This window comes from Penicillium longicatenatum, assembly GCF_028827895.1.
Source record: "Penicillium longicatenatum strain IBT 33135 chromosome Unknown contig_2_segment0_segment0, whole genome shotgun sequence".
Classification (NCBI taxonomy): Eukaryota; Fungi; Ascomycota; class Eurotiomycetes; order Eurotiales; family Aspergillaceae; genus Penicillium; species Penicillium longicatenatum.
The window spans coordinates 1,632,570-1,646,755 of NW_026643120.1; the positions used below are offsets into that span (position 1 = coordinate 1,632,570).

Consider the following 14,186-nt stretch of genomic DNA (forward strand, 5'->3'; position numbering starts at 1 on the left):
AGAAGCAAGAACATTGAGTGACGGGGCTTAAAAGAGTCAAAATGCTATGCGGTATATCATTGAATCATAGAAACTCGAAAAATGAAGAATCACGCTATTGGTCATACATGAACCCAACCATTCTCTGCTTCCTTCGAAATCGTATTCATCGACCCTCCATACTCATGCATACTATACTGCTGTGCTTTGCACGAGACACTCTTCTCTCTTGGTTTTCCCGGCCGAGTACACCATTTGACAAAACAAAGCGGCAGATGCTTCTTTTTTGCAAGTGCCATCGCCATTTCACGAATTCTATGCCTCCTGATCTTGTAATCATAAGGACGATTCTCATCAAGTTCATCGGCAAACAGTTTCAGATGAAGTTTCTCATGCGCGTTCAGCTTAGTGAGAAGCTTATTCGCTTGCTCATCCTCAAACTCAAAGGATGTTCCCAGCGTAACGTAGAGTCTAGCAATCGGATGCAATTTTGGCGAGTGCCAATCTAACGATGTCCACTCTGGTTTCACGAGCCATGGAAGACGGCGCTCTTTCATGACAGCAGGCCACCAATCGGCAAATGATAAACGGGCCTTTTTACCAGCGACGGCGTGTACGCATCCGTACGTCCCCTTTGCAGTGTGTGCTAACAGGCGGTCGACCACAATATCGATCGGGATCTCGTCCAGGGTCACTTCATTTTCGGGATCGGTGCTTCGAGTGGGAAGTTTCATGTGCTTCCCGGCATATAAAAGAATCGCTGCGGCTAGTCTGGTCGACGCTGTGGAAGTCGAGCTTGAGTACCCTGGATACGGTTGACTGACTGCTGGACCGAGGGACGACGGTCGGACGATTAGAAGTTTTCCCGTAGCTTCATTCTGCATGAATGCGTTAATGAGAAGGCGCTCCGTGAGATGCTTGGCGTAGGCGTATGGCCAAGGGAAATCGTTATAGTCGAACTCGATACTCGTCCCCGTATCCAAGACGCTTCTCCATTCGTGTTCAGTTTGAGGGCCGAATCCTGCCCATTGGCCCAGATTCTGTGGATCGTAAACCTCGCCGTGGGGCCCGAGTGAGTAGATGCATTCTTTCACAGGGACATCGAACTGGTCGCTTGTTTTCCATAGGTGGGCGTTCGCGTATGCGCTGGATACATAAACGAAATTGTGCAAGTCCTCGAACTCCATTGCCGTTTCCGCTAATGATACACTTGGTGCGATGATATTTGTTGCTAGTGTTTGCAGCGAGCTCGTTAGGCTATTCGACGATGCAGCGTGAATGATGACCTGTACGGATTTTTTGAGTTGTCGCCAGTCGGTCTCGTGCAAGCCCATCTGTTTCAACGTGATGTCCCCGCTGAGAAAGGTGACGCATGAACTTTGGAAGAGCGCAGCGGCCATGGGTTCTGGAAGTAATTTCTGCCATTTCGCGTATGCAGTCCTAGTCTCGGATGTTATTTAGGGCAGTCAATGCAGGAAGTCATCTGCACAACTTACTCTGGCCCTTCGCGACAGAGTACATAGACTCGTTTTGGCGCTGCCTGGCTAAGGAGCCTGCATAGGATCGCCGTCCCCAAAGCGCCTGTACCCCCAGTCAGAAAAATAGATTTACCGCGATAGTATCCCCACATTGTTGGATGACTTTGGGTTTGCTAGACGATCACCGAAATCAGATTCGAGGCCCCGACACCGACGAATCCCGGGGCATCTATCATACTATATAAACAGACATCTGCAAGGGGTAAATGTCAAGTATGCACGATGATCCTGGGCTGATCATTCTTTGATTCCTTGATCCTGGGGGAGGGAGGGCCCACATTGTTCCCAAAGTGGGACCCTTCCGGACTGTAAGTGCACTTCTGTTTTCATTTTTCGATTTGAAATTGGCAAATCAAAGCGATGCGATCTTGGAACTTGCTTAATTGAAAAACTTGAGAGAGAGACTGCGTGATACGGCGAGATCTGCCACCTGACACAGGAAACCAAGCAAACCCCGATAGAATGCTCCCTCTAGAATACCCACTTACTGCCCTGTATTCCACGAGGGAGAACGTAATGATCGACGCCATGCTCTGCAAAAAATGGTACCCACAATTGGCTTATGTCCAAAGGATGGATCCTCCAAATAAGTTCACTATAAACGCGTTGAAAAAGTACTTGTCTAGTATGGGCAATGGCCCGTAGCGATGAAGTAGTCTAGCCTCAGAAGCATTTAGTATATAGATTAACGAAGTTTTATTTCTACATGTGATCCCATCCCCAAGGATGCAAGACCTGCATCTCATTGATAATACAAAAATTGCCCGGTTCCCGGTTCTCCGGACTTAAAGCCGCCCAGCGATCTATGCGATATTGTACCACCTTATCTTTCAGCCAAGTGGTTGTCGTCCATCGGGCCAGCCGATTTACCCACAATCCTTGCAATATCGAGCGCGCTGAGAGCCATTTTGCAAGGGGATTCACAGCAACATACGCTGGACCACTGTATCCAACTCGGACTAGAGGATTCAAGTAAACACCGTCTTGCGTAGAAAGCGGGTTATCGGCGTGGATGAGGCAGCATTCAGAGCCCTCTAGATGTGAGGAGGCGAGCGAATCTGGGATCCCGCGGAATCGGAGAGGGGGGTCGGCAGTGAAAGGAGCGGCGGGCATTGCAACTATGAAAGGGTAAACTCATGAACAATACCGAAGAAGCTACGACAAACTCACCCATACCGTTCCAGCAACTTTGGACGGGGACTGGAGATAAACTTTTTACGGCATTTCGAGACGCAGAATTTCGGAAGAAAGGCCATGTCGGCATCAGGGCCTCATGGCCACTGGCATCGCGGAGGGCAAAGGTATCGTAGTAGTTTGGGGGTTTGGCGAAGTCCATTGAGCAGGCAGCGGCGTAGCTGCCGTCATTGGTGTCTAGCAACTCGAACACGTCTTTTGGCTAACATGATATGTTAATAGATGTCATCTAACATAAGAGTAAAGTTTTCCTACCGTAAACACCACGTCATTGAGGAAAAGAATCTTATCAAATATGATGCCCTGTTTTGCCAGCTCTTCCAGTGGTTTGAGACTCATATTCCGAGTGCGTGATAAGTATGGGATTCGTCGCAACTCCATATCACCCTTTGGTGTCTTTACCCAACCTTCCCCCGGAGTAGCAGCCATCTCATCCACATGCGTGATAGGTGACAAAGTGATTGTGTGTGGTACTTGGAGGCGTTCCAGTTCCATATCAAGTTCTATCAATGCCCCCTTGGTATTGTCATAGCTGCCACTCTCATAGATGCTAATGTAGATGTTCTCCGGACCGAGTTTCCAGGCGAGCTCCAATAAAGCCTGGCTCCAGTGACTGCGTAAAATGATTTCATTGTTCCAGTTTACGCTGGCAATGTAGATTCGTTCCTTCCGGTGCGGCTGGTCGCGGTAAATGATATCGACCTCGGATATGCGACGGAGGATCAGGTGGAGCTCAATTAGATTCCAGGCGAAAAAGACGATAAGGAATATGCGGAGAATACGGCTCCGGACTATTGACCGGCGGATGGGACGGTACCAAGAATGAATGAAGGACATAAGGAGCGGACGCCGGGAGTCGCGGCAAATGTTTAAAGGAAAATCAAGACGAGTGCATGATGTGTTCTGTGGAGGTGTCGAATGACGTGTTAAGAGGCCGAGGAAAGGCCAAGTGCCTAGAAAATAATAATGCGCGAAGTGGGCAATCGCGAATCAAGGGGTTAGAGTACGTTGGTGACGCCTAGACTGAGGCCCTTCATACTTCCGAAGCTAGAAGGACGCGCGGCGATCATTGAGAAACGTCAGATCTGATCGACGTGATTTTCATGACTAACGCGAGTTAGCTAACTATAGTTACACATTGATCCCTCACACGTGGTGAATATTGTCATCCAGAGATAAAGCGAGATCAAAAAGTCCAAAAATAGGAGTTCAAAGCCAAGGGGCTCCAAGCCCACTAGCGCTACCCAGCAAAAACACAACAAAAGCTGTTCCGGCTGCCGCGAGTGCCACTTTTCTCTGCACACGCGACCCCACATTGGTCTGGGTGGCAGTGGCTCCTGATTGAGTGCTGCTAGCACTCACTCCACTCGTTAGCCAAGGTTGGCCTGGCAAGGAGTCTGAACTCTCTGCGTCCTTATTTATCATCTTGTTCTCCAGTAAAGCACATTCCACCCTGTCCGAGCTTTCGGGAATACTATTTGTGACTGAGATTGGCCAGTCAAACACGGTATAATAGTCGGTGTCGTTCCAGCGAAAAGACTGATGCATCGAAATGTTGTACGTGCCATCGCTACTGCTCGTCCCGTCCCCCACAAAACACGTGGGCCAGATCCAATTGACATGTTTGACGGTCGAGGAGGGTTCAAGATCTAAGATCGGTCCGACATAGCCCGTAGTATTGGTAGCCGGAACAGTGCCATTGGAGATGGTGAAATTGTGGGATTTCGAATCCGATGTCAGGAACAGCGTGATATTATGAAAGAGGGTGGGTGCGTCCGCGGATTGCGTGGATGGTGGCCAAGAAAGAGCCCCATTCCCAGAGACATCGATCGCGACTTGAAGGTTTGCTGGCCAGTTTGTTAGCGAAAATCCTTGCGTTCAAGAAGATTGACGTGCCTCCTCCCAAGGGGGTGTATGGTTGTGGGGCGTCCACAATGGCTAAGCCCGGCGTGTAGAGTTGGCCGTTCACGATCGTGAAGTTTCCCATGATTAAAATTTCTCAATAATTAGAACTTAGGAATTTCGAGGTTCCAAGGGTTTTCTGATCTCCAGGCTGTTCAAGTTGACTCTTTGTAGTCTTAAACAACTTTTGTTTGGGGCTTGCCAAGGGTCTCATTTCCGATGTTTCCGTGTGCCCCTTAGCGTAGCGCCTCCGGGTTAATATACTAACATTGAGTTCATTTCGCGTATGCACTAGCGCAGGGTCTTTGCGGGACCTAATATATTATTGATAGGAACCCTTGGCCTGGTTCAGGTAATATGACCATCCGATGTTGTCCAATGTTTGGTGTGTTGGGCTGGTTTGCATTTCACACAAAATCAAGTGGAAGGCATGATATCTCCAAATAAGGAAGGCGTTATTTTCGAGTATGACCCCCACCCTCTTTATCGAACTTCATACCTTCTTTTCTTTGATTCGTCTTGAATCTTCCCTTGCCCACTCTAGGAACGGATTGAAGACACCTATAGCTGATCAAGTCATACATCGTCTTCCAAAGACCCTTAAGACCCTTCAGAAAACTTTATATGTACTGTCCAAATTATACACCTTCTCTTTCTACCAAAATTGCCAATCTCTACATTGAACACTTCTTTCCTGCTCTGGAAAACCTAGCTATATCACAATGCGAATAACACTAAGCCGATGTGGCCGAAGAAGAACAAAAGATGGCGATCGCTCTGAAAGATTAAGAGCCGGATTTGACGGCGATGAATGATGCAAGAGAATACCCCGAAATAGAACCAGAGCAGACGGTGGAGCCGATGAAAGTCGAATGTAAGGGAATTCTGTTGTAGGTTTCCCCGCTTTCTCCGCACGGCAATAAGCATGCCCGCTTTACCCGTTGATCGTCATTCTACCAACAAGCTTCATGCATCTTTTTGATGGGAAAACCAAACACTGATGGCTTCCGACTGGCAGTGCCACATATGCCCCTCGACATTCAGTCGCCCTGAGCATCTGAAGAGGCATGCGGCCGCATCTCGTACGTTGCGCCCTTGACCCAATATTGATGGTTGCTGAGCCCAAGCAGATGACAATCAACGGTCACACGAGTGCCCGTTTTGTGGAAATGGATTCAATAGAAAGTACGAACTCGTCCCGATATTTCTCCGATCGAAGCATACAGTTCTGACCCTCAATAGAGACGTTCTTCGGCGACATGAACGAACTTGCAAGTCCCGAGATCTCGCGGATGCGATTCAAAGAGCAGAACCAGATTGGGATCTGTCAAGAAGACGTCGCTCTTCTTTAAGCGTGAATGGGACTTCCAGGCTGGCCTCTTTACAAAAGACACGAGCCGATAACCCAGAGCTTGACTCAACATTCAGCGAGTCACCCAATAAGAGGATTTGTCAAGAAAATGCTGCCCTTTCGCGTCAAAGTGAGGGATCAAACTTATTTTATTTCAATCCCAGTGCACCATTATGTGAAAACATGGCAAACGAAGAGAGCAATTTGAGCTTGGCTTACCAACTGGAATTTTCAGAATTGGACGCTCTTCTGTTTCCTAGCATTACTTCCGATATTTTGATCGCGGAAAAATTGGAGCATCTACTATTTTTCACTAGTTCACGGGGGATGGCCAGCTTCACTGACCGTGATACCTTCCAGTGGAAGCAAAAAATTACCTGTGAAGCATACGAAGAAAAGGTCAAGGTCGAGAACAGGACTCACCAAGGAATTACAGTTCATAATTCGTCCGATCCACTGTCATCAAAGTCCCAAGAGGTCATCAACAGTTTACGTGCGGTCATCTGCAGCAAAAAGAATGACGACATCATTCAATTGGATTGGACACCTTCGACACTTGAGTTGTGTACTCATTTGTTTTCTCCATCAAATATTCGTCGCTTTTTGGAATATTTCTGGTCTCTGTGGTATCCACATTGTCCCATCATACACAGGCCGCTCTTTGACGCATCATCAGCATTACCGCTGCTATTATGCGTTATGGTGATAATTGGAGCCTGTCTATCTCCCGATAGCCATGATATGCAAGCGGCCAAGAAATGCCTTGACAGTGCCGAAGAGCTTATATTTGGTCACGAGATATTTAGGTGCGACACTGTAAACCCAATGAACAGAGGACTCACGAAGAAAGAAAAGACACAGTGCATCCAAGCAGCATATCTTGTGAGCAGTCTACAAAAACGAGAAGGGTCTGTCGAGGCACAAGCAAGAATCCGGCGCTATAGGCATGCCTCAATGGTGGCGGTAAGTTGTGTTGAGTCTTGATTAAAACTGCTCAATCTAACCTCTCGAAGCTTACAAGGCATATTGGACCAAGAGAGGCGTCGCATCGAAATCTTCAGCTTGAAGGAGCAACTCAATCCTGGTGGCAAAAATTCGCAGAAGAGGAAGAGTTGATACGGTGAGTATCTTGACACAATATTGTTGAGATCTGAGCAGAATTCTTAACGTTATCCAGGGCTTTGACCTTCGTCTTCCTGATTGATGTGGCTCTTATAGTCTTCCACAACTCACCCCCCAGAATGCTAATCTCCGAGTTGAGAATGGACGTCGCCTGCCCTGAAGCATGTTTCCAAGCTGAATCAGCCGCAGAATGTCTTGGATGTCTTCGCGTCTGGGCAGGAACTCGCTTCTGGAAGAACCGATTGTCAGTCGTCTCTGTTGTCCGACGTATCTGCCAAAGTCCGATCGAAGACGCACTAGTTCATGAGTTCTCTCAATTAGGCACATTCAATTTGTTCACTGTCGTACAAGGTAATAGTACCAGGCCCGATCTCATCTAATTCTGCTGAACTTTTGTCTTTTTCAGCCATTCACTCCCTCATGTTCCATTTGCACAATTCGCTGGTCTTTGAATCCACCTTGGCCCCGGTACAAACAGGCCTTGAGAACTGGCGACAGATTTGGATTGAGAGAGTACCCGAAGACGAAGGCATGCCAGACACTGCACAAAATCTATGGAAGCAAGTAGGATTCCTCCGACGCGCTTCCGAGTTTTGGCACTTGGCTCGCATCATGGCGGATAAAATTATGTCTACCAGCACCGACGATGACGATTTCGAAGCAAATACCAAGCTTTCAAAATATGATCAGACCGATATGGAAGATGTGAACGGACTGATCAAAGAATACCGGATGTTAAATTTGGGAGTGCAATAATTGTATTTATATCTTGACGACCCTGGAATGCTCTTGCTGGATGGTGTACCACCGCTGTGATTGTAGCTGGTCGTTCTTCTTGTCCGAATAAACCATGTATTTCACATATTAAACACTTATTTCAAGGTTGCAGCCTGCAGATTTAGTCCTAGGTGCCTAATTCAAAAACGCAACATCTAAAAGCCGCAGCGACCGATGCCCCTTGATTGGATGCAGGGATTGGACATCGGAGCCGGTCATTCGCGAACGACCGAGGATTTCTGCCGTCAACTCGTATGCGTTCTCCAATGCGACCAATGAGATTGCACGAATCTTATCCTTTGGCCCCGAAGCGCTGCAGCCTCTTTTCTCAGCGCGCAAATATTCTGTTTGAACCATTAGAAATAAAACTCGCGTTTTGCGGCAATAGCAGTAAGCTCTTTTCGGTCCCCGATGAGCTCTATTCAAATTGCTACGCAAGTATTTATATCCTTGCCCTGTACCCTTCTTTCCGACCTATTCAGCCCCAACCGTCCACCACGTCTGTTTCCTATATAATTCAGCTTTCAAATATCTTCCATTAACCGACTTATATGAGTGACCATGACCTCTCTCAAATCAACTAATACGGTCACTGTCTTCCGGGGTCAGACCGAACCTGGATGCTACGTCTGGTCACCCTTCGTCACAAAGCTCGAAGCTCGCCTTCGATTTGGAAAAATTGCCTACCGCACGGAAGCAGGCTCTGTTCCCAATGCCCCCAAGGGCAAGGTGCCGTACATCTCCATCGAAGACGATGATGGCACAACACTGCTTTCCGACTCCGGGCTCATAACCAAGGAGTTTATCAAGTCTGGAAAGCTGGAAGATCTCAATCGTAACCTTTCCAGCACTCAAAAACTCCACGACATTGCCCTCCAGGCCCTACTTGAGGATAAATTATATTTTTACGGGGTATGAAATCCCATGTTCTATTGTCAGCCCGGGATTATCATCTAATATATTCATAGACGCACGAGAAATGGTGCCAGAACTACTACGCAATGCGCGATAAGGTCCTCGGTACCCTCCCATGGCCTGTCAGGGTTATTGTGGGAAACATGGTCTACAATAAGAATGTGCGCAACATGATGGGCCAAGGCACAGGCAAATTCAGCGAACAAGAGATCGCTGCATTCCGTATTGAGATCTGGGATATGTTGAATGCGACAATTTCTGAGTCCCATGCCCAGCATCGTGGCAAAGAGGGGCCGTTCTGGGTATGGGGTGGTGATGCGCCGACTGAGGCGGACGCAGTTGTTTATGGATTTGTTGTATCGGGGTTGACGTGTGGCCCGTAAGCTTTGTCCTTGTCATGATATATCCGTTGATTAATACTAATTTGGAGGATTGATAGGGCTGCTCCCATCACAAAAGGCATTATCAAAGGCCATCCTGCTCTTGTGGAGTATGCTCGTCGTATTCACGATACATTCTTTCCGGATTATGAACTTCAGGAGTAGATGGATATTGTCAGTGATTTTAATTTGTTTGGTTACTATTTTAGGATTGTTGAAAGATGTGCTGCTAGTCTGTGCTTTATTTGTATACAATTTACAAGATCTGCTCAGGTAGCTTATCCCGATCTGCACCAGGTTTCGAAGGGAGTGATATGAACCTATCTGGTGCCAAGCTTGAAGTTTGATCGACTTTTCATGTGAAGGGTAGGTAGTATAATCACATAGCTTGACAGCCATTCTATTATGTCCAAACAAAGCTATTTTGTGCATAAGATATTTGAATCAAAGGTTCCTTAAGATCTTTAGTGAATGAAAGATGAGAGGTAATGTCCTTGATAATCACATTGTTACTGGTCTATATTCGGGGTACATCAGAAACAAAGCAGAGGTCACAATGAGAACTCAGGGCCAATTGGAAGATAGTATCATTGTTTAGCTGTGTCTCCAAGAGTGACCAAAGAATATATGAATTTCATTCATGTCTTTGTCCCAATGAGAGGCCAGGCCATTGTTTACAGAAAGGTGAATCTGATCGAAGGCTCATCATAAGAAGCCTCATACCTTCCCTGATTAACCTGGTTCAATTTGGATAATTGAAACAATAACCATAAGATACTTGCTTCCCACCGTCTCTCAAACCCACCGTCTCTCAAATTGCGGGGTACCTGGGACCAACGTACCACGCCAGGTTCTTTGTTATGAGTCGGCCATCTAGGGACAGAGATACGAAGAAACCACAACATGACTCGAAACACAAGACATCGGACTATTTACAAAAACTAGAGTTTGAGCTACAAATCCAGAGTGAGAGAGAACGTCGTCAGAAAGCAGAGCTACGGACGAGCGAGCATGTTCAGAATTACAGCGAGTTACACGAGATATGCGCTGAGTATGAGACAAAAATTGCAGAGACAGAAGCCTGGGCCAAACAAAGAGAGATCGAAGCTGGAAAGTTGCGACAAACGCTCAGTGAGGAAACCAAACGAGCAGATACAAACGATTGGTATATTCAGCAGGCCGAGGATGCGATCTTGAAGCTTGAAAAAGCTGCTCTGACGCAGCGCGAGAGAGCTAGTGATGTGGTAAAAGAACTTCAACTCCGAATCCACTATGGAGAAGAAAAGACTAAAGAGCTGAGGGAGTTGATGGAAGAAGTCTCGACGGAGGTGTACAAATACAAGAACCAGACTGCCAAGGAAGACAACAACTGGATTGACTTCTACGATCGATTACTCAATTATGCAGAGCTGTTTGAGCAGAAGCGAGAACAGATCTTGTTGATAACCCAGAGAATGCAAGCTATGATAGGACTCTCTGAAGAAGCCATACAAAAACGGGCTCGCTTGTTGCAGAACGAAGAAGTTGAGCTTGATGTTCGACGTTCAGCAGAAGATGCGCAAATCAGAAGGAGGAAGACAGTGAATGATCAAGGGTTAGTAGTAAGCCGTGTGACTGAAAGCCAAAAGAAGAAGACCCTGGCAGTGAAGGAGAGGGAGAAAAGAGAAAACGAGGAGAGGGCGCGAGTAAAGCTTTGGAAAGAGTCTAGAGATACCTGCACCTTTTGGACTGACGATGATAGGTTCTGTTCTTCTCCAGATTCATTCAACGCCACGATCGAGTCTGCCTACGACTTCCAACTTCCTGACCCAGCCAGGCAGCTACCAGCAAGGATGTCACACGCCTTCGACGTATCATGGGCCTCGGAGCGCATGGATGGGGTGTTTTGCCCTCCTTGGCCTGATTTTAGCCCTCCAATTAGCCAAATGGCGTCCCTCGACCTGTCTGACAGCGACACAGACATTTTGACCGTGTCTGATGCGGCTGAAGTGCCGCAGTTCACCATCACCGCCCGACCACAGATGATTCAACGGAAGCGTGTGCGGTTCGCAGTCCCAGATGTGACCGGCCTAGGTGGTAGGAACGAGATTGAACGGCCATCGCTGCCAAAGCGAAGCAAGTCAGTCCCAGATTTCCACTCCCTCCATGGCTTGGACTTGCCCGGCTCGAACTCGTCAATACATACGGCCAGACACCCGTCCCTCCATCAAAGATCGGGGAAGCCGGCGATCCGCAGATACCCTTCCCGTGCGGCGATTGAGGTCGAGTCCCAGTACCGTTCCTCAATTCACAGTGGAGGAACACGAGAGGAGCCGCTTCAACTAACGTCCGCTCCACAAATCGAGTACTCCCGGCCATCGGAGCTTCCCCTGCCACAGGAGGCCATCCCGCCGACGGAGCCCTCCTCAACACGACTTCCCTCCCAGCCGCTACAACAATTAATCAGCCATCAGTACTTGGAAGCTTCATCTTCTCACTCAGCCAGATCACAGGATCAGTTGGTGGCGGGCCTACCTCCTCGTACTACCAGTCTTGTCCAGCGACGGCGAGGGGTGGGAATGCCAGGCAAACGGGATACGAGGAAGAAGTGTTCATCGAATTCAGGCCGAATGGAGAAAGTCAGGTGGAGGCGCAGAAAGAAGGTGCCGAAGTCTTCGACTTTGCCAATGCCGATGCCCGGGATGTGGCCCAGCGAAGTCCCACTGAACAACGAATCCGATACGACTAAACCTCGTCTAATTGGGCACGTGTTTGAATCGTTCGGGGGCGGCTGCACCGAGTCATTCATAGAAGGCGTTTTCAGTTGGTCGGTGGACTGATTATCGTTGGCACATTGCTCTATGCATGTGTCGGCCATCATTCGCATCACAAGTGGATGGTGTACAACGGAGTTCCCCAAGTTATCCTCAGCGAGCTGCGCAACTCGCCCACGACAGCGATCAGCGGGTCGACGCCTCTTGACTTCAACGTTATGAGCGTCTTCGATCACGACCGAGCAAAGCTAGGCTGAGGGCTCGGAGAAGAACGCCGTTTCGGGGTTAGTCGAGGATCAGTAGCGTTGATGGCAGGCGGTTGGTGGATAGGGGGGCGTCATTATATTACGAAAGATACCAACAGGGCGGCCACAACCGCGGGCAGATGCTGGTACCTGTATGGTAATAATGTATTGAGAGTGTTACGATAAAGTGCGACAAAGCAAAGAATCAAACACAGCAAATTCAACCAATCACGTCTTGTGCCACGCATCGAGCTGGCGTCACCCACTCCACTCAGTCGCCCCATGGCGGACTAAGACGGATCAGCTCCACTCCCTTTCCTTTCCCCTCTAAAGATATCTCTTCCTCTTTGGAGTTTTCAACCCATCAACCCATCCCAATCTTTGTCTTCGACGTCCGCTCTTTTCAACCATGTTTGTTCGTTCCATCCTACTGGGTGGCGCGGCTGCTCTGGGTGCCAGCGCGATGCTGGTCGTCCCTGAGATGGAAGCCCAGATGGACAATAAGCAAATGAAAAGTATCGAAGACGATTTTGTGAACATCATGCAGCCCGCCTACGCCGATGTTAGCTTTGCTGTGATGTTGAAGTGCGATGAATGTCCCTTCCGCGAAGTCAACAAGGAGGGTGTCGTCAGCTGGACTGAGGACAAGCCATCTTCTCTGGTATGTCCATTTCAATACAAATGCGAGTACTGAGCTAATGACAATGCAGTTTGTCGAGTTCCACGTTGAAGACAACCGCCTGCTGGCCAATGACCAACAGATTTTCCCGCCCGTTCCCCCAGGCCCAATAACTGCCAACCAGCTTGCCCGTGATGGCGACGAAGAGTCGAGCCCCATCCCCGTTGGCTACGCCCTCGAAGTCATGCCACATCCCCGCCCCGCCGATGCGCAGGACGCTGACATGCTTGATGTCCGATTCACTATCCTCGACCTGGAGGCACACCCCGTTCCCGTTGACACCGTTGCGATTACTCTGATCCTCACACCGACCGGCGATCTGTTCCTTGCCGACGGTGACATTGAGAAGTCCACCCCACGTCACGAGAAATTATCCTGGAAGAAGTGCCACGGCAAGCCTAAGTGCCTGCAAGAGCTCCTCTTCTCCCGTATTCACGGCCTTCTGTCGTCTGCCAAGGACCGTGTCATGGGTATCGCCGGTATGAAGGGCTGCAAGGGCATGAAGGGTATGGGTGGCCACCACAAGCACCACGGCGATTTCGACCCCGAAGGCGAGAAGGGTCCCCACCACAAGCACCATGACGACTTCGACCCCGAGGGATTGATGCCCCCTCCCCCTCCTTTCGAGGACTTTGAGGACTTCGGCGCTTACAAGGCCGAACACTCTTGGCCCGACCACCATGGTTTCAACGCCGAGGATGCGGAGGGTCGTCCTCCTCGCCCTCACCATATGCATGGCCCTCCCCACGGTGCCTTTGCTCACACTTTCTCTCGCGTTGTTCGCTTCATTGTCGTCCCCGCTATTTTGGGTGTTCTCGCTGGTCTCACTGCCAGCGCTGTTGGTATGCTTGTAGGCCAGGCTATCATCTTCCTCTGGCAGCGTTACCGCGGTACCAAGAAGCAGGAGCACAAGGCTGCTTGGGAGGAGGGCAACTCCTGTGAGAAGCAGGGCCTGATGACCGAATCCACTGAGGAGTACCTCCCCGAATACACCGAAGAGTCTTCTCAGACCCGTGGATCCATGGACAAGAACTAAAGATTCATCGGCCTGAATGCTCATGTTTGAAGACCAATTCTAGATTCAAGATGAAGGATGTGTTGGATATGCGTATCGGAAAACCAGACTGTTAAGTTTTGATGAAGGTTCTGTTCATTCTACCCGATGGTTTTATGTGATTACTTCCCCTATTATTATTATTATTATTATTATGTTTTCTACATATTGTTTTAAACGTCCGGCTTGTACAGCGAGATTTCCTACAATACATTTATTCCCCCAATATAGCCTCACCTTACCACCTTGTAGATATGTAGTCTGCTTACCTATATTACTTGAACAATTACCTACCAT

General features: G+C 48.6%; 6 protein-coding genes across 6 annotated transcripts; 4 read left to right on the forward strand and 2 right to left on the reverse strand.

Annotated features, from left to right (window-relative positions):
* Nucleotides 1-173: 173 nt before the first annotated feature.
* N7484_003135 (uncharacterized protein) lies at nucleotides 174-1,609 on the reverse strand (the record flags this gene model as incomplete). The annotated part of the gene is made up of 2 exons (XM_057113555.1): nucleotides 174-1,419; nucleotides 1,476-1,609. Coding segments are annotated over 2 exons (1,380 nt in total), but the record flags the coding sequence as incomplete, so codon positions are not given.
* Nucleotides 1,610-2,219: 610 nt separating this feature from the next.
* N7484_003136 (glycosyltransferase family 69 protein) lies at nucleotides 2,220-3,548 on the reverse strand (the record flags this gene model as incomplete). The annotated part of the gene is made up of 3 exons (XM_057113556.1): nucleotides 2,220-2,635; nucleotides 2,688-2,913; nucleotides 2,967-3,548. The coding sequence occupies 3 exons, from the start codon at nucleotides 3,546-3,548 to the stop codon at nucleotides 2,220-2,222; spliced, it is 1,224 nt and encodes a 407-aa protein (XP_056973696.1).
* Nucleotides 3,549-5,613: 2,065 nt separating this feature from the next.
* On the forward strand, nucleotides 5,614-7,842 carry N7484_003137 (transcription factor domain-containing protein; the record flags this gene model as incomplete). Its single annotated transcript, XM_057113557.1, has 5 exons — nucleotides 5,614-5,695; nucleotides 5,735-6,927; nucleotides 6,978-7,084; nucleotides 7,142-7,437; nucleotides 7,493-7,842. The coding sequence occupies 5 exons, from the start codon at nucleotides 5,614-5,616 to the stop codon at nucleotides 7,840-7,842; spliced, it is 2,028 nt and encodes a 675-aa protein (XP_056973697.1).
* Nucleotides 7,843-8,424: 582 nt separating this feature from the next.
* On the forward strand, nucleotides 8,425-9,323 carry N7484_003138 (glutathione S-transferase family protein; the record flags this gene model as incomplete). Its single annotated transcript, XM_057113558.1, has 3 exons — nucleotides 8,425-8,775; nucleotides 8,832-9,157; nucleotides 9,218-9,323. 3 exons carry the CDS (start codon nucleotides 8,425-8,427, stop codon nucleotides 9,321-9,323), a joined length of 783 nt encoding a protein of 260 aa, XP_056973698.1.
* A 695-nt stretch (nucleotides 9,324-10,018) lies between these two features.
* On the forward strand, nucleotides 10,019-11,977 carry N7484_003139 (uncharacterized protein; the record flags this gene model as incomplete). Its single annotated transcript, XM_057113559.1, has 1 exon — nucleotides 10,019-11,977. One exon carries the CDS (start codon nucleotides 10,019-10,021, stop codon nucleotides 11,975-11,977), a length of 1,959 nt encoding a protein of 652 aa, XP_056973699.1.
* Nucleotides 11,978-12,565: 588 nt separating this feature from the next.
* On the forward strand, nucleotides 12,566-13,871 carry N7484_003140 (uncharacterized protein; the record flags this gene model as incomplete). Its single annotated transcript, XM_057113560.1, has 2 exons — nucleotides 12,566-12,817; nucleotides 12,867-13,871. The coding sequence occupies 2 exons, from the start codon at nucleotides 12,566-12,568 to the stop codon at nucleotides 13,869-13,871; spliced, it is 1,257 nt and encodes a 418-aa protein (XP_056973700.1).
* Between the last annotated feature and the right edge of the window lie 315 nt (nucleotides 13,872-14,186).